Source organism: Lytechinus variegatus, chromosome 13, assembly GCF_018143015.1.
Source record: "Lytechinus variegatus isolate NC3 chromosome 13, Lvar_3.0, whole genome shotgun sequence".
NCBI lineage: Eukaryota > Metazoa > Echinodermata > Echinoidea > Temnopleuroida > Toxopneustidae > Lytechinus > Lytechinus variegatus.
Genome location: NC_054752.1, coordinates 2,010,546 through 2,035,657, shown reverse-complemented (window position 1 = coordinate 2,035,657; position 25,112 = coordinate 2,010,546). Strand labels below are relative to the sequence as shown.

General features: G+C 36.2%; 1 protein-coding gene across 1 annotated transcript; it reads right to left on the bottom strand.

Annotated features, from left to right (window-relative positions):
- Positions 1-4,938: 4,938 nt before the first annotated feature.
- Positions 4,939-24,461, bottom strand: LOC121426596 (betaine--homocysteine S-methyltransferase 1-like). The gene is made up of 7 exons (XM_041622953.1): positions 23,929-24,461; positions 18,415-18,605; positions 15,532-15,726; positions 12,624-12,735; positions 11,406-11,599; positions 7,395-7,473; positions 4,939-5,764 (listed from the first exon to the last, which is right to left on the bottom strand). The coding sequence occupies exons 1-7, from the start codon at positions 23,942-23,944 to the stop codon at positions 5,451-5,453; spliced, it is 1,101 nt and encodes a 366-aa protein (XP_041478887.1). The 5' UTR covers positions 23,945-24,461; the 3' UTR covers positions 4,939-5,450.
- Positions 24,462-25,112: the final 651 nt, after the last annotated feature.

The window sequence follows — 25,112 nt, the reverse complement described above, 5'->3', positions numbered from 1 at the left end:
CATGTTGGTAGTAATGGTAATGTACATCATATTCTTATAGGATTGCATGATTGATATGACAACTGCTTTTTGCAGGTTGTATTACTACAAACTTTATTTTTAAGGAGGGACTAGTATATAAATATCATTTGGCTTGTTTTACCAGGATGTGACCATACGTTATATTTCCTTTCTTTTAATTTCATATCTCCCTTTCCCTGAATTCCTTTTTCTATCTCATATCATCTTCCCTTGTCGTTTTTCTTCCCTTTTCCCCACCTTTGCTTTCCTCTCATTTCTTCTCTTCCCTTTCACTCCCCTTTCTATTCCCTTCTCACTTTCTTTCCCTTTGTTCCGGCCTCTCTTCTCTCTCTTTCCTGTCCTTTTCTCTCTCTCTCCTTTGCCATTTTCGCTATCTCTCCCTTTCTCTTCTCACTCTCTCTTATCTTCCTTTCGTCTTGATAACGAGAGTCTCATTTTCTTTTTTTCCTTTTCTTTTCCATCTTCCATTCCTTCCTTTCCCTTAGTTTCTATTTCCCCCTTTTCTTTCTCCTCCCCCTTCCTATCTTTTGCTTAATTTTTTTCCTCTTTCGTTTTTTCCCCTCTCCTCTTCTTTGTTTTAATTTTCCCCTTTTCCTTTCTTTAGTTCTCCTTCTGTCTCTTTTTTTTTTTGGGGGGGGGGCATTCATTACCACGGAAACTTTATTAGGGTATGATTTTAAGTGGGTGTCTGTTAAGATGGAGCAAGGGGGCTACCACCTGAGGTTTTATTGCCTCATCGAGAGATTCCATCCCCCTTTTTCTACCCGCCCTCTATCAGGGCACTGTCTATCAAAGCGGGGCTTAAGTCAACAATTTGGGGAATTCTTTGGCCCCCTTGAAAAGTGTGTGTGCAAATGTACGTTTTCGAGCGATGGAAACTATTTCAAACTCTTTCATATGAGTGTATAAATGAGCGAATTTAAAGTCAGATCATAGGTCCACGGTCAAATGGATGCATTCTTTTCTTATTTTTAGCTCTTATTTCTTATGTTAGTTGTTACTTAGTTTTAATTACCTGAAGCTCTTTCAATTAAAAATTTATTTCAACCAATCATAAAAATACAGGTTTATACAAATTAGATAAAAACATGGGATTGGGAGCCCTTGGAAGTTTTCATTAAAAAACTTGTGGATGGGGCACCACCATGATACAATCAAATACAAGTAAATATAAGATGGACATAAAGAGTGAACAACAAATAACATTGAAATACAATTCTAAAAAAAGAAGAAAAAGAAACAATGGGCTATAATATAGGGGAAATAAACAAACAAAAAAGAAGTATAGTAACCTACAGTGTGCTATTGAATTTTTACACTGGGAGAAAAAATCAACTTCTAGAAGTTTTTAAAACTTATTTAGAGTTTTACTTTGTTTAATATTATTTAAATCATTCCACAGCTTGATTCCTCTACAACGTAGAGAATTTGGGGTAAGTTTAGTTTTTGGAGGATATTGGTGAAGATCTACTGAATGACGCGTAAAGTATGAATGGTAAGAGGCATTTTTGTTGAAGAGAATTTTTAACATATTTGGCAAGAGATTTAAATGGTAATTGTACATAAATATATAACTATACATAAGAGCCAAGTTTTTAATAAGAATTAATCTAAACTGTTAGAAAAAAATAAAAGAAGTTCCTGCAGCAGAGTCTCGAGAACACCTATAATCTTACCGATTTGCGTAATCTTACAAGAAATTGGTATTTGGAGTATGGAATCTTACAAATTTCCTTGAATAAAACATCCTTTTCCCCTTTTTAAACAGACCTGTTCTGTTAAATTACAGAAAAATTCCTGTTTTATGCATTTACAGAATGATTCTGTTATTGCTTTCTGCAAAATCTTCTGTTTATTTTCTGTAAAATCACGTTTTTTTTTAAACAGTGTATGTAAATGTGTTTTAAATCCATTTCCCCCTATAAAAAGAAAGGAACAGGGGGAACAAAAAAAAGAAAATATATATTGCCAGGTAATGATTATTCACTTGCCATTTGCACTCGCTATGCAAGAAAGAAAGAAACAGTAAGAAAGTATTATTTGTTTCCAGAATATTTTTTCCTGGTTTCCAGTAAGTTTTACTGGGCCAGTTGATTTTTAACTGGACCAGTAAAAATCAACTGGAAACCAGTTCCATCATAATGCATACCAGTTCAAGCAAAGTAGTAATACCAGTTAAATTATTTTTCATCAAACTGGCGTATGCTGGACCAGTAAGACCATTCTTTCTTTTCTTTTATTTTAACTGGTTTCCATTACATTTTTAATGAACCAGGTGTCACGTGGGAAGTGACTTTTTTATTATTTACCTACTGCTGCTTGACACCAAATAAGGTATACATAAAACTGAGGATTTCAGTTACTAAAAGATTTAATCAAATCTTCAATCTTTCTGTTGTTCTCTTTTGATGGTCTTACAACATGAAAATATACATCGATAACAAAATATAACTTAACTTAATAATAATCGTTGACTCTTGCCCCCATCTTCTCTTCTGGCTTGACATGCCCCACTAGGCCCTGGTTGTCAGTCCAGTTCCAAGCCTCGGCAGCTTACGATGTCTCTTCCACTCAGTCTCCGCAGTTGCCCCCTCGATGAGTAGCCCCCAGATCAGAGAGATGTGGCTTCAACGAATTATTGGACGAGATCGAGCCCCCAAAGGATGATCTCTTTTGACCAATCATGTCGGCGGAGACAGCTGGGGTCGTTATTTCGTCACCGACGTAGTCCCTCAGACTTAACTTTGACTGCCTATGCTAACATCTGTAGTCTATACTCCGGGGGGGGGGGGGCACTTACATTGACGAGTGGATACCATGCGCGACCAAAAAAAACACGTAAAAAGGATGTCTTTTTCACGATAGGGCACGTTACGTACGTAACGTGATAAGGGTGTCAAAAACACAAAAATAATGAAAAAAGGGTATCTATTTCGCTAGGAAAATTACGTGTTTAGGGTCGAATTTGCAGGGATGATAAAACAAAATTAAAATGTTTCATAAAGGATGTCCTTTTTGCCCCAATTAACACTTCGTGTTTAGTGTTTAGAGTCCGATTTGCGCGAGGTGTAGAAGGTGGGGTCATCATAGTAAACCAAATAAGGTAAAGCCGACGACCGAAGGACCCGTAACAATAAAACATTCCTGTACTTGTTTAGGGGGTCATTTTGGGGAATATTTGCCAAGAGTATCGTTTTGTTTCCAGTACTTGTTAAGGGTATGGTTTCACACGCCAATACTTGTTAAGGGGTGCATTTTCAGAATATGATAATTACGTGTTTAGGATGCTTTTCGAGACCCCATGGTCGCGCATGGTATCCACTCGTGAATGGAAGTGGCCCCCCGGGTCTATACTACCTTAGGTGGTTCTCTCCTAATTACTGAAATTAACCTCCTAATATACCCTACCGTTACTAGGACTAACTGTACAATTTCTATAAAGTAATCCAAAGAATTTCAACAGCAGATGAGTGCAAAAAGCAACACATTCTTATTAATAAAAGACACATTCCTGTGTATCTGTACAACAACATTCATCAATGCTAGAGCACTGTATTGGCTATTTATGACACCTGTATTAAAATGCTTCTTCTAATAAAATATGACATAAACCTGGTACACTTGTACTCTAAGGGGGGTGGGGGTATCAAACGTTTCCAACGCGTGCTTTTAAAACATTCAAAACATATGAACATACAGTCTATTGGCCTACACTAACTTGGACCAAGTAAATATCTTAAACACATGTTTGAACTGAACAGAAACATTAGAATTGCATTAAATTTCTTTCCTGACACCAGGTGACTTTTAACTGGGCCAGTAACAAATCAAGTAAAGACTATTTCTATAAAATGTGTTATTATCATTATCATCATTGGTGCTATTATCATTACTATCATTAATGATATTATTATTATTAAACTTAATATTATACCATGATTGTGATTATTTGTTTTATTACTATTACTATAAACATTATTATTTGAGGAAACTTGATGAAAGGGCATACGGATGCTCATGTAAATACTTTCATCGTAGCCTGAGCGTGCAAAGATGTTTGACCTGAACTTTTTCCTTCCAAGGGAGTGTAAATAGGCGAATCTACTTGCAAAGGATTAAGGAGGAGATCGTTCCACAGTTGGACCAACATTTTGAGAGACAGGTTCGAGGAGTGTATACCTGCATCTTTGGTTATTTCAGGACAGTGCTCCCTTTCAACATCATTCGAGATAGCCTCAGAGAACTCTTTGGACATCAAGTTGTTGCTCTCAACCATGATGACGTAGAATGACCACAAAGATTCACATGCTATTGAACTCTGTGATTATTCCTTTAAAGGTCAAGTCCAAATCAGAAAAATGTTGATTTGAATCCATAGAGAAAAATCAGACAAGCACAATGCTGAAGATTTCATCAAAATTGGATGGAAAATAAGAAAGTTATGACATTTCAAAGTTTCGCTTATTTTTAACAAAATAATTATATAAACGAGCCAGTTACATCCAAATGAGAGAGTTGATCCTGTCACTCACTCACTCACTATTTCTTTTGTTTTTTTATTATTTGAATTATACAATATTTCAATTTTTACGAACTTGAAGATTGGGACCTCCTTGCCTGAAGCACAAAATGTTAAAATAATTGAATTCCACGTGTTCAGGGAGGAATGAAACTTCATTTCACATGACAATGACGATAAAATCAAAATATTTCATATTTCAAACAATAAAAAACAAAAGAAATAGTTAGTGAATGACATCATCGACTCTCTCATTTGGATGTAGCTGGCTTGTTCATATAACTGTTTTTGTGAAATGAAGCGAAACTTTGAAATGTCATAACTTTCTTATTTTACATCCGATTTTGATGAAATTTTCAGTGTTATGCTTGTTGAATTTTTCTCTTTTTATGCAAATCAAGTTTTTGTTGGGTGGACTTGTCCTTTTAAAAAATGTATTTCACGGGGTATTTGCAGCTCGATTTGACCGCCAATGGTTAGACGGGCTGTCGCGCTGTCGGTTTTGAGCCGAGGAGAGAATGGCATGTTGAAGGTGTAGGTACATAAGACATTTAATCTTTCAATCATCATTTCCCAAAATTAAATGGAAAACATTTTATTCTATCAAGTGCATATTTTACCAACTGTACCAAAACTTGGAAAAAAATGAACATGATCCAAATATCGGCCCTCTACATTTGGGTTACCTTTTTTTGTAAAACGCACTGTACAGGCTATGATTATTGCTATTCAAAATATTTCTCCAGGATATTACGTTACGAGGCTTAAAGATATTAAAGTACATTACGCTAACATCATTTCCAGACATCAAAACGACTATTTTAGAGTCAAACTCATCGTTTCTATGTCAATACAGCGATGGTAGGGTTGGGGATTGAGAAGTGATGGCCGAGAGATTCGAGGATGGAACTCATTGGTTGTTATCAATAGTAGTATTGCCATTTTCACATGGCTTTGATGATCCTATGGTGTAGAGCTTGGAGCAATTTCCTTTTATCTTGTCACTTTTCCCAAAGACCACGCTGAGAGACATGTCGGGAGCATACCGGGACGCTCGTGGTTTCCTCCCGAGTGTTTCGGCCATGGTCCGGGTAAAATGAGGGGCGTTCCCGCAGCATAGCCCGATGTATTGGATGCCAAGGTCAATGCACTTTTTTGTAAAATCCTTGACGTCCGATCTATTGCACTGGTTACAATCTATATCTGTTGGGTAGGTTGGTTTTCCTGTAGGAAACAAACCAAACCAAAAATTATTCGAAGGCGCACTTTTAAAACAATCCACTAAAAATCGAAAAGATACATAATTAAAGGGACATCATTGAAAGCAAAAATGGTAAATTGTTAAATATTGATCCATGTTTAATTCATTGAATTTTTTGTAAGAAGTGCCCGATTAACAAGATATCTGTTCCGATTTGATATAAATGTTAAAATATTGGAAAGAAATTAAATGAAGTTGGATATGATCATAAAATCAGAAAACATGGAGAATAAGCAAACAAGTCATAAAGGGGTATATGAAGTTTATAGGACACCGCTCAAACATAAATTAGAAAAATTAAGTAAGAGAAGGGGGGGGGGGGCTTTACCAAACCTAAATACCGCATCCTTTTACAAAATCTGACAACCAAGTGCATCAAAAACATTGGTAGGGGAAGCTGGGATAAGTTGTGATACTCTTTGCATTTTGGATGTTAGAATTGATATGACTAATAATATTGCAGACATAATTACCTTGCCTTTAAATTTAATTCTTTGGAAATACTTTTTGTCTATATATAACTGTCTACCCCCACACTGAGAGTCATTCTGACCTTTGAAAAAACGATGTCAAATGGTACAACTTGCCCCATCTGTGGGGTAAGTTGTGCCACCTTCTGGGGCAATTTGAGCCACCAAAATTATGCACAAAGTTTATGCGGAAAGAACCAGCATGTCAATGTTTTATTTAAAGTCATTTCACTTGCGAATTCTCTATAAAAGTAATAGAACTGTCATGTGAATTTGCTCCTTTCTGTGTATATCAATGACTTTTTAATGTTTTTTTATGCACATTACCATAAGAATTACCATGGCTAAATTTGCCCCATGTCGGCTGGCTCAAACTACCCCAGTTCGAACTACATGCGATTATTACGCATCCACACATTTATTATGGATCCATTATCTAAAAGTTTGAGTTTATTTATTTACTTAACAACAATATCAATAACGATAACAATGTGTTAACATCACAGCACAAACGTAACTATTCTAGTATACAGATGTAATTGCTAATATTATAAAGGATAAAATGAGAATACAAACGATAAATCTGAATACATAAAATGTGACATGCATTTATAGACCTAAAACAAATGTTTTAACAATTTCTAAGATCCTAGTCACAGTTTCCAATATTGATGATTGAACAAAAAGATACGTATATGGTTGAATGTTGTTGTTAAGAAGGAACCGGAAGGTAGCACAAGTGCTAGTCGAGACTGATTCCTTCAAATCTTTGATATTTTACATAAAAGAAATACGACAAGAATGAGGATCCATACCTGAACGAACAATATTGTTCTTATTTATCCATTATATGTAGAGACGTGTGTGGGTAAAAGCACGGAAATATTTCACACCTTTTTTTCTTTTTTGCCTGAAATTTGTATTTTTCCTCTAAAAAAAGTACTTTTTGTTTCAAAGTTGACATGGTTGAAAACAATGTGGTGGGGTTAAGGGTTATGTAATGGGTCATCAATACATGACACCACCACAATGTCTGACTCATTCATTATTGGCCTGGGGATGGTGGCTCAACTTGCCCCTATGCTCAACTTACCCCTACTTTCCCCTCCTGTTTGTTTCCTACCTGTTCTTGGGTCCTTGAGTTGGATCCAGTTTTTATTCCTCTCAGTACGGTATAAAACAGGTATAGCAGCGAGGGGAATCTAGGAATTAAATAGAATCACATTTACCTCTTCACATGCTTAAATGAACCTAGTGGGTGTTTCTTACAGCTTTTCGTAAGTTACAAGGCACTTCACGAACTGGTGGTGTTATAATACGCACTAAATAAACATCAGTGAAAATGTAGTGTAATGCCCACCTTGGCCGGTATTCAAATCCATATTTAAGGCAGAATTTCAAGCATTTTAATCGGTATTCTGGGTAATTAGATACCGTTATCTTCATTATTCAATTGTCATTTTTGACGAAGCATTTTTGCTAAGATATTATTTGGCGTTGCAACAAAGAAAAAATCTAGTCAATTGCATATTCGATGAACACGCTAGGTAAATTGATAATCAATCCTTTTAATCCAATACCGACTTTGTTAATTGGTAAATTTACAGTTATGACGAACCCTTTTGCCGCAACTCAATGGATAACAAAGCAAACCAGCAAATGAAATCTTAATGGCCGGTATTTAATTGAAAGTATTGGAGTCATTGGCGGCGGAAGGAAAAAAATTTGGGGGGTGTCTACCTGAAATTTTGGGATGGACACATGTAAAAAATTTGGACGAGTGCTCCAAAAATTTTTGACAAGCAAAAAAAAAAAAAAAAAAAAGGTAATCAACCTAAATTTTAGGGGGGGGACAACACACGTTTCAATGGGGGTCCACGTGAATTTAGGGGGGGACGTAGAGAAAAAAATTGACAAGCAAAAAAAAAAAAAAAAAAAGGTTAGCAAAAAAAATTTTAGGGGGGGGACCCCCACCTAAATTTTAGGGGGGGACACGTTCCCCCCGCTTCCGCCGCCTATGGATGGAGTAAGTATTTTACTTACCGTTTTTACTTTGCTAAGTATTTTTAAGTTAGTATACCTTACGTTATCAAACCAACTCTAATAATCATTGTGCATATGATGTCACTAGCCTAATTACAACAGGAATGATGTAAAAGATATGTATTCGATCCAACCCAACCCATTCCATTACTTTTTTATACAGCTGATTGACAAAACTTCATGAATATACTTGGACATCTACCACAGTGCTTATTATAATACGGAGGGCATCTACTGAACTCCCTTCGCCAAAATTGAGGGGAAATATATCGTAGCCCCAAGTATCTACAACAAACTACCAACCTATATTCGTACAGCAACTACACTCAATTCTTTTAAGACCCCAATACGCACAACCAACCTGTCATCATTGTTGCAATAATGCAAGTAATTCCTGGGGGGTGTTTCACAAAGATTTAAGTATGACTTAGGTCGCACCAACGAACGTAGAGGGCAGCAACACACAAGCGTGTTGCTTTTAGGAAGGTCCACTTCGCTCAGATTTTGTGACCACCTTCTCCCAGAGCACTTTTTTGGAAGATTGTAGAGTTGATTTTTTTTCGTTTGTTCAATTTTATTATTTTTTATTGATAATGAAGCCTCCAAAAATATATGTTAAATAATATTATTTTTGTATATTTGTATTTTTTTAAAATTGTAAGACAAAATGTAATCATGATTCTTGTAGTTTACGGAGCAATAAAAATACATAGACTGATGACATTTGTGTTACCGCTCTTCTGCTTAATTTCGCTGCCCCTACCAATCTACACAAGCTAACGCCAGAGCAAAGACCGTGATGTTCTGGTCTGGCCGCGCCGAAACTTCCCCGGTCACCTGTACCTCGGTGCGCGTACTGCGCTGCGCGAATGATGTGCTGGCCGCACTGCACTGGCAGGATAATCTCGACGCGACTCGGCTTTAGCTAGATATGGACTTGAAAGATATAGACTTGGTCTGTCATTGATGTGGCACTATGGCGGATGAGCAACGATAAATATTCAAGGTTAGAATTTCAATTTTAACTTACAATGTAGATTGTAGTCTGAAAATCTGAAATAATTATGATAAATCCACAAATCCAACCAACATTTTGCAGTCCATCAAGCAGGATCGAATACGGCCACTACTGAACTAGCAAAGCCAAGTCCTAGTCTAACTCTAAATTAGACCTAATATTAGACAGAAATTATCTGGTTCAGTATCGACTTATGTATATTCCGACGGATCTTGACTTGAGAACTATCAATGGGCGAAGCTCTATGTCACATCTACTATTTTCATTCCATAATTTTACAAAAATTGTGTTAGCATATGCATGCAGCCAACCGTACCCTACCTCAGCACCGACCGGCCCGGGGCGCCGGCGCGGTCGTGCCAGCCATGGCGCCGGTATATAGCGTACTGGATTGTTAGGCGCATTACGGTGCAGCGAAATTTAAATAAAGACGTATCAACGTCACGTATACTTGTTGTCATATTGATATGCAAAGTCATCAAACCGTTGTCACTACTATGTAATATTTTATGAAAAATAAAGGAATAAATATTTCATATTTTTAAACATGATATTTGATGTAAAAAATTTTCAAGCAAAAATAATGATAAAGAGGAAATGAAAATAAATCAACTCTACAATCTACTAAAAAAGTGCTCTGAGAGGATTTCGGTGGTCACAAAATGAGCTTGTCTAAATCCGGGTGAAATTAGCAGACTGGTTTATTCATGACAGAATTTAATCCCGGTTTACTGAAAATTTACAAAAATTTGTGACAATAATTTAGTGATATATTATTTTCGAAATGTGATACATTATTATTAAATGCGTTATATATTTTTTGTTTTTATTGTTTCAATCTACTATTGTCATTATTCATTTGTTTACTTCTATTTTGCTGTCACTCCGTGAGTGTATTGTATCGGATCATGGTTACGTTGACATGACTACCAAATTGTTCGCGCACTTCATTTGTATGCGCGTATCGAGTGGACCTTCCTAATAGCAACACGCTTGTGTGTTGCTGCCCTCTACGTTCGTTGGGTCGCACTTAAATATCGACGCGTACATGATATGCAACGCGCAATCTAATTGATCAATACGCAGAAGTGCGCGTCCTCTTGGCATGATCTGACCAATGCTGTCATGCCTTTTATACTGCGCGCAACTAGACATTTAAGTGCGACTCTAAGTCATACTTAAATCTTTGTGAAACACCCCCCAGGTTCATTTTTTTTATAATAATAGAAGCCAAACTTTTTAAACCGTGCTGGTCACCGGTTTCCTTTTCCTTTTTTTTCGTCTTGTTTTATGTTTTCAGATAAGTCTATAGTGTAGTTTAGTTCAGTTTAGATTATTTTAGTTCAATTTAGTTTAATTACAAATGTGTTGTGTTCTTTCGTGTAGTTCTATCTGTACGGTTTTGTATATTACATGTATTATAAGTTCTCATTTGCATGAATATTCATGTAACAGGGCTCTTTTGAAAAGCAGGCCTCTTGGCTCTGAAATGATTACCCTGTTTTTTTTTAAATAAGACTGAAATAAATAAATAATAAATAAATATCGATGGCTTCGGAAATTATTTTGACAATCGGAAGAATTGTGGCTACCTTACGGTTTCAGGTGATGAATTTGATCCCGTAATGAGATATGTTCATTAATATAGTCGGTCAAGGTACCCTTTTTTGGGTCAAACATGGAAATATCTTGTCCACATGATATTCGACCCTCGAGCTCCATTTTAATGTTTTATGATGTTTTTAACAGTGCCATTTTTAAACACGAGTCTGTGGGAAATGTTTTACGTGCGTGATACCATATTTTATGTATGTTTGTAGCATTTTTTAAACTTCACATTAGCCTGACCAAATATAGGAAGGTGGTTTACTTGGATTGGATACAAAATACAAAAAACGTAAAAATTATCTCACTTCAAGGTCAAGAGAGGGCAACGTGGCAAATGTTCGTCTCGGAATGAAAGAAGCGAGCGAAATATGAAATGTATTTGCTAATACATGTAAAATGAGTTGTATTGGAGATAACCATAAATGCCCATTGCTGAATGGACCTCAAACTAGACTAGATATTAACCTTTAACCCTGCCTCCTGTGCCCGTTGAATAAGATCCACCATTCCGGACGGTCCATAGCTACAGTTGAAGCCGACTACGGCAGCCCCTGCCTCTTCGAGTCGTCTGAGTCCATCCAAGAGTCCAACACCATCCACGAATGCAACTTCTCCATTCCCCATATACCGTGGTGCTACTGTCACTACTGCGGGGAGACCTGTCATTAGGATGGGGGTTCGAGATAATGATCTCATGGAAAGATAGTTTTGGTCGACCGTATTATAAGGAAATTCTTTCCTTCTTGGTTGCTTCCCTTTAAATGCCCATTTAAATTATTTTTTCTTGCAAACTTATATATCTTTGAGGTAATGTATTCTTTGTTTTATCTCATTTTATGAGAGAAAAATAAACTTGGTCAGGATGAGGAGAATGCTCAGGACAAAAAGAAGTGAAAGAAGGTGGTGTGTCTTGGAGCGCAGGAGTGGAAATATCTATAAAAAAAAAGTTGGGGGGCAAAGGGCCAGAAGTTAGACAAGCAAAAAAATAAAAGTAATGACCCAAAATATAAGCTCATTTCAACTAAAATAAATTTGACAAGCAAGGAAAAAAAAGGGTTATCAGAAAAAATTAAGGTCATCTCGTGCAAAATACATGCTAAATAGTAGGGGGACACTTGATAGTGTGCCCCCTACTATTTCAGGAGGGGGCGCGTCCCCTGTCCCCCCCCCCGGATTTCCGCCCATGTTGGCGCGAGAGTCCATAGCATGGTATTAAAAAGGAAAGGTCCTAACTGAAAAATGGTGATCATTGATCACACAATTGCTCGCTTGCTTGGCTATATTATCTTATGGTCATTGATGGGTTGCTTGAGTGATGAGTGTTGAGTGTTGGCAAAGTAATTTCATATTAAATATCTGATTAATATATTAATCGATCTTAGAAATCTGCATTTTAATTTCAATGCGAAAGTACCTGTTTAAAAAATATCAATGACTTAATATTAAATCATCTTTACCAGCAAGTGGATAGAAATGCACGATCTTTAAAAGCAATGTGTCTTTATAATATGACAAATAGAATGTGTTATGATATTATCATCTAACTGTTAAAGATTTACAATTTATCTTAGGATATTTTCATCATACTATTTCTAGAAACGTGTACAATGATTTCGGTGGAGTGAAATAGCTCTGTGAAAATTCACTGGTAGTATAAGTTGTTACATATTCGTATTTGTTTACCTTTTCCATACTCTTTAATAGAAGTTAATGCAGCTAAGGCTTCATGAAAGATAGAAAAGGTCTCTGCTATGATGTAGTCGGCTCCTTCTTCTACCGCCCATTCGACTTGTTCCTGTAAAATAGGAATAACATGTGCAGTTAAAGTGGGGGTTCAGTCTGGGTTGAACGTATTTATATCATACATATGAATTAAAGCACACCAAGCATTAAAAGGCTGGCAATTCCATCAGAATCTGAAATGAAGTTGCTCTTTAAAGTTTAGGAATATTTAAAAAAAACAGTTATATGCACATATCATTATCCACAGGAGGGCAGATGATGCCATGCTTTTCTTTCTTTTCTACAGTATTATGTTATTACATGAAGTCATATTTGTGCCATATTTCCATACATGATTGTGTGTAACAAAAATGCATTGAAACAATAATCTTGCACTTCAATAGGTTGTAATTCAGGTATTTTTTTAATTATTGGTTGACGAAATTTGAAAAACAAAAAATTATAATAAAATAATATACATAAGAATACACGAGGATATACTTCAGTTCGAAATCTCAGAGCTTTGTTGGTTTACTTCATCTCTTTAAATTATACATTGATGTACATGTATATCAACACAAGTGCAACATACGACATACAGTGCGTATCAAAAAAAAGTTTACACTCAGAAAAAGTCCTGTAAAATTATACATTTGTAATATCCTGAGGATTTTTCCACATTTTCACATTGGTTTTCACATTGGTACAGATCCATTTAAGCAAATGACGCTATAACTGTCGAAAAATATTTCCGCTTGAGTGAGCACCACTTACTTTTGAAAAGTTAGTGAAAAATGATTTGCGCAGAACTTTGAAATAGTTATGCGAATAAAAGTAGACCTTAATCATGAAGAACACACCGAGGGCCATCGTGACGATATTTGCTTTACACTGAACTGTGATTTACATGAAATGGCTCAGGCTTGATTTTCATTTTTTTTTAATCATTGTCAAGCTTGGGAAAAGTGTGGAGAAACAAGTATTAAATGAAAAATGAAATGTAAACCCACTTTAAATGATAAAAACTTTGTGAAAAAATGCTCGAGATGTCTGATATAAATTTTTGTTCAGATTCAGTTATGTCCTCAGATCCAGCTGGCACAAAAAGGGTAAACGTTGTGCTTACTAAGTATTGAAATTCCAATTTGGGTGGCAAAACTGTTACAAAATGTTTGAATGTATCCGTTTAATTTCAATTGACTAAAAGTGCAAGGGAAATGTGTAAGAAATGTTTTGCAGGGTAAGTTTGATTTCACCCTTTCTCCTGGACACAGCGTGAAAACAAGCCTTTCTGCGCAAACAGATTTCTACGAGCTTTACAAAAATGGTCAGTGCTCACTCAAGTGTAACATTCTGTCAAAACTTTTACTTTCATTGGATAGATGAGACCCAAACCCAAGATTATATGTGAAAAAATTACCCACGAGTTGTATATTTTTTAATTCCCAGAGCTTTTTCAAAGTGTAAACTTTTTTTTGATACGCACTGTATAGGAGTCAAACCAAAACAAAAATGCTGGTTTAGAAATTCGGTTCAGAAAGAGTTAGAAACTCAATTAACAGAGAATTAGATTTGGTAAAACTTAAATAAAGGGGGGGGGGAGTATTAGAAATGTATAGATTCCACTACGTCGTGACTTTCTTTCGGCATCTCAGGTTAACCAAATATTAAACGTCATTGTTAAGTACATGCTTATTAAGTAGTTCAGTTGAACAACAATGATTCATTTTAATTTCACTACGTTTTTGTTGATCGAAGACCAAAAGAAAAAAAATACGTTCTCGTTCGTCATGTTCATATAATTTTTGTCATAAATTGACACATATAAAGGGGGTTGGATGGGGGATATCATAGTCTTCTCGGAGCAATCCGATGTTTCTATATGAAATTACTAAAACGGAGAAAAATGATTTCCAGAGGTTCATTCTTCTTAGGTGAAGAACAATATTTTTCGACGGAATATATGTGCTTTTTTCTGTTTGTTCTTTTTCGATGATTACCAACAGAGCAAATGGAGTCTGAATTATAGTGCGAGTAAAATAAAACAGTAAAGTTGGTTTACTCGATCACGTAGATGGCGCTGTATAGGATCTTTTGATTGAATCGACGGGATACGGGATATATGCCAGTGCGTAGTTCCTTTCTGCGCATGATCAAAAGAGTCTACGCATGATCAGAGGAAGGTCATTTGTACTTAAGTGACATGGTGGTTTAAATTCTAATGAGATAAGCACCAACTCTGATGTCTTGATTATTCATATATTCTTTTGAATAGTGGTTTTCATTTACATCCACAAAAACAACAATGCGTCCACGAACGACTGGTATTTCACAGTTTGCCAAGTACATTGTGTAAAATGCTATGATATACGTTCAAAGAAGGAATGCAACAAATACCTTCATAAAGTATTCATTGGTGTGCTATTCTAGTCACCTGGTCTATTCAATTTTTAATAATTTCTAATCAATTTCGTAATATCTTGCTTTGAAATTTGCCTATCATAATGAAAGAAATGAAAGGACATTTGACCAAAATTGTCCATGAAGTAACTACGAACTGGTCTATTGGGAGATTGGGAGATATAAGTAATATGATTCGCCTTCCAATGTATTTTGATTTTTAACATTCGTATTTATGGTGGCTCTTAAGTACGGTCGATCACACAGTCACATGACGGGCGACTTCAGCCGTGAAGTTTACAACAAAAACCGTGAACTTAAGACCACGTGTTGGACTTTTCGCCAGGCATTTGTGGCTCTATTCCCTAAACGTGAAATTTGAGATTTATAATCCAATTCTTGGTTCGAAATAACCATTCTGTTCGGAGAGTTTTGTAATATCATGTTTCCATCATATTACCATGGTTACCTTAAACATAGCTTTGACAGCTTGCTGTGTAGTTTCATCGGTTGGATCCCAATCACCAGTATTGGAGATATCACCACACATCAAAGTACCCGTCTCATTAGCTACTTCACGGGCCATCTTCAAAGCTAGACGATTAGTCATCTCTACTTCATCTTCGCGATCGACGTCAGATAGTTTCTTACGGGATGCGTAATACTAGTAAACATGAAAAAATATCGAACATTGAAATATTCACCACGCTTATTATCGTTCCCTTTACCACGTGTACATATGAATGTATTAATGTCATGTTCTTCATCTAGGCATTCGCGGGTTCTTGTTGTTACTGAGTAAAGTAACAATCATAAAACATGCGTGAATTTTGTCACGTGAAAGCTCTAGCTAAATTACACATTAAAAACACTGTTTAAGATTTTATACAACGCTGTTTACTATATGAACCTTACAGTATTTGTTTAACCGTTTAAACAATCATGTTTAATTTATTGAAAATTAAACTTTGTTGCTTAAGATTTAAACAGTTGTTTAAACTGTTTGAACAATTACAGTAAGGTTCATATACTAAACAACGTTGTATAATTCTTTTTTACTGTGTAAGTAAAGTGTAAAAGGCATGATTTCGAAATACTAATAACTTCTATTATTTGTAAAACTGGAAAGATTTGCTTAAAGTTTGAGTACTGTATTCAACGATGGAAAAAATAGTGTGATATAGCTTATTCATATCTAACTCAGTAAAAAAAATCCTTTTTATGTGCATACAACATTGTTTACTGGATAAATTCTACATTAGTAGTTTAAGAGAAATTGTTTGAAACCTTCATCAATGGTGTTTGATTTTTTTTATTCATCATTTAATACATTAAGCATGTTTTCTAAAGAAAATGTAAATTAGAACTCTCATATTAAGTAGACATAAATGTATGCAATTTTCAGACAACATTTTTACTGTCCAATCAATTCAGTATTGCAAGTTAAAATTCAAGTCAACTCCAGGAAAATGCTGAATTGAATAAATAGAGAAAATCAAACTAGCATAGTGCTGACAATTTCATCAAAATTGGATGTAAAAAAAAGTTATGACATTTTAATGTTTCGCTTATTTTTCACCAAAAAAAATGATATGCACAACTAGGTGTGTCAGTCGATGCCAATCACTCATTATTTCTTTTTTTTATATTGTTTGAATCATACAACTTTTCTTTTTTTAATAGATTTGACAATAAGGACCAACTTCACTGAACCATATAGTATTAAACGATGCTAATTACGCATGTTCAGGGAGGAATTAATCGTTGTATCACTTGACAAGGGAGAAAATTAGAATATTTCATATAATAAAATACAAAAGAAATAGTGAGTGGATGACGTCATATCAGCCAGGATGTGCACATAACTGTGAAATGAAGCAAAACTTTAACATTTCTGAGTTTTGCAGTGTTATCCTTGTTAGACTTTTCTCTTTTTATTCAAATCCAACTTTTTGTTGCCGTGGACTTGTCCTTTAAAGCTGAAATATCAGACCGGTGATGGACCACGGTATCGTGATAGGCACAAGGATTGGTAAGAAACTGATAATGATGGAAATATCAGACATGGGCATGGCCCCGTGAAGCGGGAATGCTGGGGTGCTACGTGTAATATCTTATATAGGCAGCACCTCTAGGAATTCTGGCAGGTGTTAAAAAATCGAGAGATGTAAGCAAAAAGACCAAAATAATATATGTTGTAGAACTACAACTACTTTTTTTGTATTGCTTTTCACTTGTCAAATTTCTCGGGACCAAAATAATCCTCACTCTGTTGTGAATAACATTTTCATCATTAATAATTTTTTTGCTTGTCAAATTTACATCAGATCTCCCATTAAAATAATCGTTCCTAAGGCCGTGGACCTAGATCATGCCAGTTTGTTTTAATACTTAGGCTCAACATGCTCAAGGTAAGGATTCGATAATGGTTCACTGTATGCTGTAAGACACGGGCTGCGACTTTTAGGAGGGGCATTGCAAGGAATCGATGATGCTGGATAATTGAAAGCAGGTCTGAGCTGTCACAAGGTGAATCCTTTTCATTCCTACTTATTCTTATTCTTCACTTCTTTATCTTTATTTCCTCCCTGTTTCATTATTCAACTCTGCAAAAAAAAACATTGTGGCGGTCAACACCCCCCCCCCCCATGACGCCCGATTCCATAACATTGAATCCGGTTATCTTCAATCAACATTGCATGTTTTACGGCTCCATTTGTACCAGACAACGCACATGGACTTTATCAAGTTGAAATGTATATCTATTTATCCCACTGACTTATCGTTGTTTAGAAGGTTAGGCTAACTAGAATGGAGATAGCTTAATGACAGAGGTGATCATTTAAAACCATTTTCAAAGTAATCCTATGCATAAGTAATCTTAAAGGCTTATTTTGATTTGGTTAACATACGTGACATAAGAACCTGTTGGCTACAAATTTCTAATTGCATGTAAAACGAAATGACTTTTTTCTAAGTAACAATAGGCATGTTCAGAAATAATTTACGGTTAAAGGTTGATTAAAAAATGAGTGTGGAAATCCAAAATAACAACTTACCTAAGGAGGAGGGTATGTGTGTGGGGGGGGGAGGGTCCTCATGTTAATGTCCCTGTGGATCGGTGCGTTCGATTTGTTTGTATAGCAAAAGGGGGTTCTAACAATACTGACGTTTATTTTAACTAAACGGTGCACACTGATTTACAAAACAATATCGTTTCTCAATGACAACGGGAAAACGATGAAAAACCGAAATTTGATGCGATCAATGACCTTTTTAAGGGTTACCTCCTATTGAATCTTGTGGAAGTATTAATAGAACATGATCTATGGGGAATTAAGCGTTATTTTACCGTCAAAGCTGGGACTACATCGCTTCCAGCGTTGACGAAATCGCGGTACTTCTGACGAACGAGTTCCGGGTGATCAATGACAACTTCCGGGACAAAAGGACCAGATTTGATATAGCCCTGTCGCTCAAAGTCCATGACATAGCCCTCGGCACAGAGAATTGTTTCTCCATCCCTAAGGCGATCAAGCAAGCCTAATTGGGAGAAGAAGAGGATTATTTAGGAATGAGGAGTTTTATTCACTGGAATAAAAAAGAAATTAAACCAAGTAACTCTGTTACACTCTAAATACAAACGATGCTTGTATATTTTGTTTATACATACAATTCAATTGTAGAGCCTATGCTTACTCAAGGCATGAGTTAACAATTTTTTTCAACTGCACGTTGATTTAAAATCTTCTTACGAATGACCTAATGGTGCCGTAGGTAGGCATGCATGACCATCTTGCGGCAAAAGAAATCGTAGTTGGCCGTTAGTCTGACGATAAAACAACTCTTTGGGGTGTATAGTTGTTGAGGTTCGATCGGAGCAATTATTGTCGCAGGGGCAAATGTCGTGTTAACCTTACATCGTGTACGAATTTAAAAAATGGTTCTAGCGATAAAAGCTCCTGCTCGCCCCATCGTTTTTTTTTATTTCTTCTTCTTCTTCTTCATTTGATTAAAGAGTTTTAGGAAATCACACGATACCATGATCAAGCGAACTTACGAGTTCTTTGAGGAAAAATAAGCATTTGTAAATATTAGTACATCAAATAATAAATGCAAGAATACATCAATTACACAGTTTTTATATGCACAGTAAAAGTTTCTCATTTTTAAAACAATGCTGTTATCTATGAGAATTCACAGTAGTAGCTCAGCAATCAAACTTGGCAGTTTGATTAAAACAAATTACAAACTTTTAAAAATCTATTGTAATTTTCGTTTAGTAAAAAGCATTGTATAAGAAAATAAACGGTGTGTAAAAAAAACATTGCTCAGGGGGATATTATAAAACTGGAAATTAATGGCGGGTGACCATTCTTTCCCAATACAATTTACAAACATGAAATGTTTTGTCTGGAGATTTTAAGAGCAACGCACCCCCCTTTTTTCTCATTATTATGTTGTTGTTGTCTTTTGCACATCCATTTTTTTCATCCAAACCAGCACCTTCTCTTCAAAAAGAAAATCGTTCCCATTGTCTTGGGTCAAATCCTGTTTTATTCGGGTATCTGAATATATTTATATAATTTTTATTGCGCTGGGTTGGCCTACGTGGTTACTGCTGACGCAGTCTAACCATGGAGCTATGGTCTAACCGTACTATTACCATTTAAATATGATTCTAGTGGATAAAAAATTATTTGTCAATAGAATAAACTGTCATATCTTTTTTTTATATATGCTAAAGTTCAGTCTTATCAGGCTCGGTTAACTGTATATATAACGTATGCACAAATCAGGCTCGGTTACCTGTATATATAACATATGCACAAATAATCCAGTTGAAATTGCCTGAATATTTTATTTTCTAGTCTAGAATATAAAATAAGAGCTTATTGAAGATACCGAAGCAAAAAAGATGACATTTGTTTTTTTAGGAAAACACATCAGAGCTTTTATGAATAAATTCAGCAAAGATTTAAAAATGAATAAGCAAAAAATGAAAATTGATTAACATATGGAAATATTTATAAAAAACAATATTTCTTGTCGAGATTGTAAGTAAAATCTTTTTAGTTTAGATAAATAAGATATCAATTTTCATTGATAACCCAAGTGCGTCAACTCGAAAAAAAAGTTAAAAAAAACCCCTATAGCAGGGGTGATTACACAAACGGGAGGAGGGTGTATTTACACACAAAAAATATCGCTATCCGAGTGAGGTTCATTACTCTTTGTGTTTATTCTGAAAATAATGATAACTTGAGCGCATATAGCTTACTGAAGTGACGACGTCACAATTTTTTTTTGCTTTCAGTGGTTTTGATACCATATTCTGGTAGAGCATGAAGAAATCACCCACTTCCAAAATCTGGTGAGAATCCTTCCATGGGGGCCTGAGATATGACCTCATGAATACGTTGACTTCAATGGGGCTAATTATGTATTCATGAGGTCATATATTGGGGCCCCATGGACCAATTCCCACCATATTTGGGTTGTGGAGGTTTCATCATGCTCTTTCAAAGTATCGTATAATGAAACGCTGAAATGCAAAAAGTGAAAATGACACGTCGGTACTCTATTACATTGTGATATAGCGCTTCTAAAGGGATTGATTATTATTACCCGGGCCTTAGTCCCACTGCCTTTTCACAGCACGGAGGCATGTTCAAGGAATACATTCCTGCCAGGTATTCATTTACCTCACCTGGGTTGAGTGGAGCAAAATGTGGTTCAATTTGTTGACAAAGGAATATAATACGCCACGCCTGGCTCATGCAGGAGGGTAATTTAGCCGAATAAAATGTATTTGGGTGACCGTCACTTAAATTTATTCAACTAAGGAGTATTTCGACTTAAAAGCTGTTTGTAAAAAAATGAATAATGAAATAAAAAAGATATTAAATAATAAAAAACAAAAATCCATATTTTATTGTTCGAAATAGACACCAGAAATGAAATACTCCGAAAATGTTTTGCCTAATAATCGTGGGCCCGGCAGCGCAAGAAACGACGCTCTGTCCCTATACCGGTAATTGTTGAACGCCAAAAAAGGGTAGCAGCAACTCCCATCTTTTAACGTCTTTTGGTCTGACGCGGCTGGGGTTTGAACCCCGACCTCCCGGTTGTGAGACGGACGCTCTACCAAATGAGCCAACACACTGGTGCCACGTTTTGCATAATCTGGTCTGGACATTGTTTCCACTGTGGCGAGGATCGGATTTTAATTGGCCGTATACAGCGGGGGCGTGGGGACAGGGGGCTCAGAAATTTTGAAAGCTTTTTCCCTGACAATTTTAAGCAAATTTCACCAAAGTGCGCACGAAATACTTTAATTTCACAACTGAAAATTCAAGAGTTCCCGCATAGCATGCTCGTTGGTTTCACTCCCTCGCATTCGGGTAAACAAAACACTACCCTCCCCCCTTCATTTTTTTCGTACGGATATGATTTCTTTATTTAAATACCACATCAAACGGGCAGCTCGAATGCTCAAAATAATCAATTTACAAACAAAAATCAAAAGAAATTATAAACGGCAATGATGCACTGTCACGTAAGAAACAAATCATGAATCGATTTTTTTTTAATATGAAGTTGATACAATGCAATTTACCACTATCATGTTAGAAGTATAGAAACATACCGCAAGTCGTCTTATACTACATATATAAAACAAATGCCAATTAGTTTAATTAAAAAATCGTTATCAATCAATCAATCAATCAATCAAAAAGGGCTTTCTATAGATTAAACCCAGTTAAATAAGAATTACGATAAAAGTAAGCCTATATTAATTCGAGTGGAGTAAATTTACGTTGTTGAATGTAATATCACAAAACCAATTATTTTAGATCATGTGGAAAATTAATACAAACGACAGTATCTACGTAAAATAAATAATAGGTATAGACACGTTTGATACTTTCGAGGTATTTTACATTACGTTGCAATTAAAACTAGATCGAATAAAATGTAATGATAAACTGGGAACAGTAGTTATCTATTGAGGGTCGACTTATGTAAAGTAAGTTTACATGTCTATCGGCAAGTGGGTGGATTGTATCCTCTGTATTTCTATAGGGTAAAACTCAGGCGCGTAGCCAGGGGGGGCGGTGGGGGCGGTCGCCCCCCCCCAAAAACGTCCCCAAAAAGAAAAAAAGAAGGGAAAAAAGAGAGGAGAAAAGAAAAAGGGAAGGGAGGAAAGGGGAGAAAGGTAGCTTTGTGTTTTTTTTTCTTTTTATTCTTTTTTTTTTCTTAAAAGAGAAACTCCATCACTCTTGCTCTAAATTTATATATGAATTTTTCTTTAAAAAATTAAGTTAAATTACAATATTGCAATTCTCCATTGTTTCCCCCACCCTTTCTCTAACCCTGTTTTTCCACCTCAGGTATATGTGTTTTTTACCGGTTAAAGTTCAAATGTATCCATTATGGCATGGAATTAGAGTAAGGCTACGCCAAAGTATATGAAGTTATCTTTTTTTTAAATTGATTGCGCAACTTCTGGTCGGGTCGGCTCCGGGCGGGTAAAATTTTATATCAATTTCCACCTCCATAAAGTCAACTTCTCCTGCTTTTCAGCTCATTACCAAACAACCATAATTCTGGGGCAAACAGGTTCCTAAAATTCGCGTCGTATTAAATAAAGAAGCACAATATATTTTTTTTATCAAATTCTATTAAACTTCATGTCATTTCCCTTCACATTCATCTCCTGCCCTGTTTTGCGCCCTCAGTTTGAAATGTTGAATGACACTTAAGTTTCTTTATTATTCAAAATGAAGTACTTCAGGATAAGTCAAAGAAATTAGGAATCCTCTTTTTTTTAATTAATTTAAATAAATCACAGAAGTTTCAACTTTCTGCGCACTATTTCCTCATAAAGAAGTTCAATAATCTTAGAAAATCATTTTAATTAGAGCCGATGGTGGTATTAGACATATCTGCATTATTTTGATGAAACGTCCGCCCTTTGAAATTTCACAGTTTCATTGCTCTGCGCGGGGCTGAATATCTTTCTCCCGGCATATATACACTTCTTCTCCTCTGTTTTGCGAGTAAAAGATATGCACTGTCGCTAAATTGTTTGTAATCAAATCTGATCTTTCCAAGGGAAGTATTCAATATATCTTTGAGAAGACCCTTTAGTCGGGACCCTTTTCATGGCAAAAAAAAACTGATAAAACGCTTTAGCTCCCGCGCTTCGCGCGAGGGTATTATTATTTTAATTTCCTCCAATGTATTCCTTTTTTGTGCGTTCACAATCACTTTTTGAAAACAAATTAAGGTTCATGAAAACAATGTTCAAAATCACAATGAGTCAACTGAATTGGAGCTGAAATAGGCACTAGAGACAAGAGAGACGGCTCCTTTTCATTTTAATTTATGAAACACCAAAAGCTTCGCGCTTCGCGCGGGAGGGGGAAACTCCCCCTCCCTGCACCCACCCCCTAGGGAGCGCGCTTCGCGTGATCTTTAAGTGTTGGCACGCTTCGCGTGCATTTACCACCCCCTCCAAATTGAAATCCTGGCTACGCGGTTGGTAAAACTTATATCAATACGTACACTGTACGATTTAATCGTGTTATAATACACTGCATTAGTGCGTCGCCAGTATCAAGGCAGCATTTTTACTCTCTATGCAGTTCTCATCCCCTTTCTTATCTACGTTTTCTATCACGTTCGTTGTATTTCAAAGTGATAAACTGTTGTTGCAGAAGTGCCAGTTCAACTAGCCTAACTACCCGTAAGCTCATGTGCTATGCACAGCACCACATTCATGTGCATGTGTGTGTTTATAATATATATATATATACAAGGAAAAAGAAAGAGAAAATTGATTATCTAATTGAGAGCCTACCTTTCACTGGTTCCATGTTGAGGGCTGTGCTGTGTTTAGTGCGTATCTTATGTATTTTCTTTCTCACGTCCTGTATAATGTATTCAATCGTTTAAAATCCACCTGCTTATTTATGACTGCATGGTCATCACAGACAGACCTTGGGCAGTTGGGAATAGCCCTCCAAAGCACTTTATGCTGATTATATCGGCACGTAATTTACGCCTATGCTGACCTGGGATATGTTCTCGGTTTTGCGCCCACACTCGGCTGGGCGTGCGCACGGGATAGTACGTTTAAATCGGTGAAAATAGATTCTCGATTAAAATCGCCAAGAACTAGACTAACCAGGGACAATCAGGGTACTAATGGATAATTCAATTTTCCGTTCAAATCATCAAAGAGCAATGTCCCAGGTGCCATAACCTAACAAATGCCGGCAACCAGTTGGCATGGCAGAGTGAGGAAATACAATGTCGATGTGCTGAAAACCAAAAGGCGATCTAGGTTTTTTTTTTCAAAAAGCTCACCCAAACGTTACCATTGAGCTTGACGATATTTTGTGGAAATGTATTGCAATAATACAGCGGACGGCAGCGCACGTAGCTCAGTCGTTTAGAGCGCGTGTTTCGGATAAGATCGTAGATTCCAACATGAGGGGTTCGAGTCCCGCCCATGACGAAGCGTGTCTAACAAAACAGTATGATGCTATAGCGTTGTGGCGTGCCTCACCACTGTATTCAGTGCAGGTGTGAATGCAGCTGGAAAACACTCCGTCCATCGGAAAGGACGCAAATGTTGGTCCCGTGTATAGGAGAGTCCCAACCTATGCAAGTTAAAACCAATACACTATCCGTCAGAGTGGGTTGTTCTCCCGGTGTATTAATTGCACATGCCGGTCCCGGCAAAATTCAGGTCAAGTACCCGATGCATCGTATGCATGGTATATACTGTACATCCAGATGCAAATAAAAGTTTAATTCTGGAAAATTTGTTGATTTCATAGGCCACACGTTGGTCAGTAACCATGGTAAAGATTAAGTTCAAACTTTGAACAAAGTTCACTTTCCAGATAATGCAAATCAAACTGAAATTGATTGATTGTTGAGTTACAAAATGATGATTATTTCACATCTATTGATATGGCAAAGGGAAAGTTCACCCTGACAAACAATTTATTGTAAACATACCTTACAAAACATCGT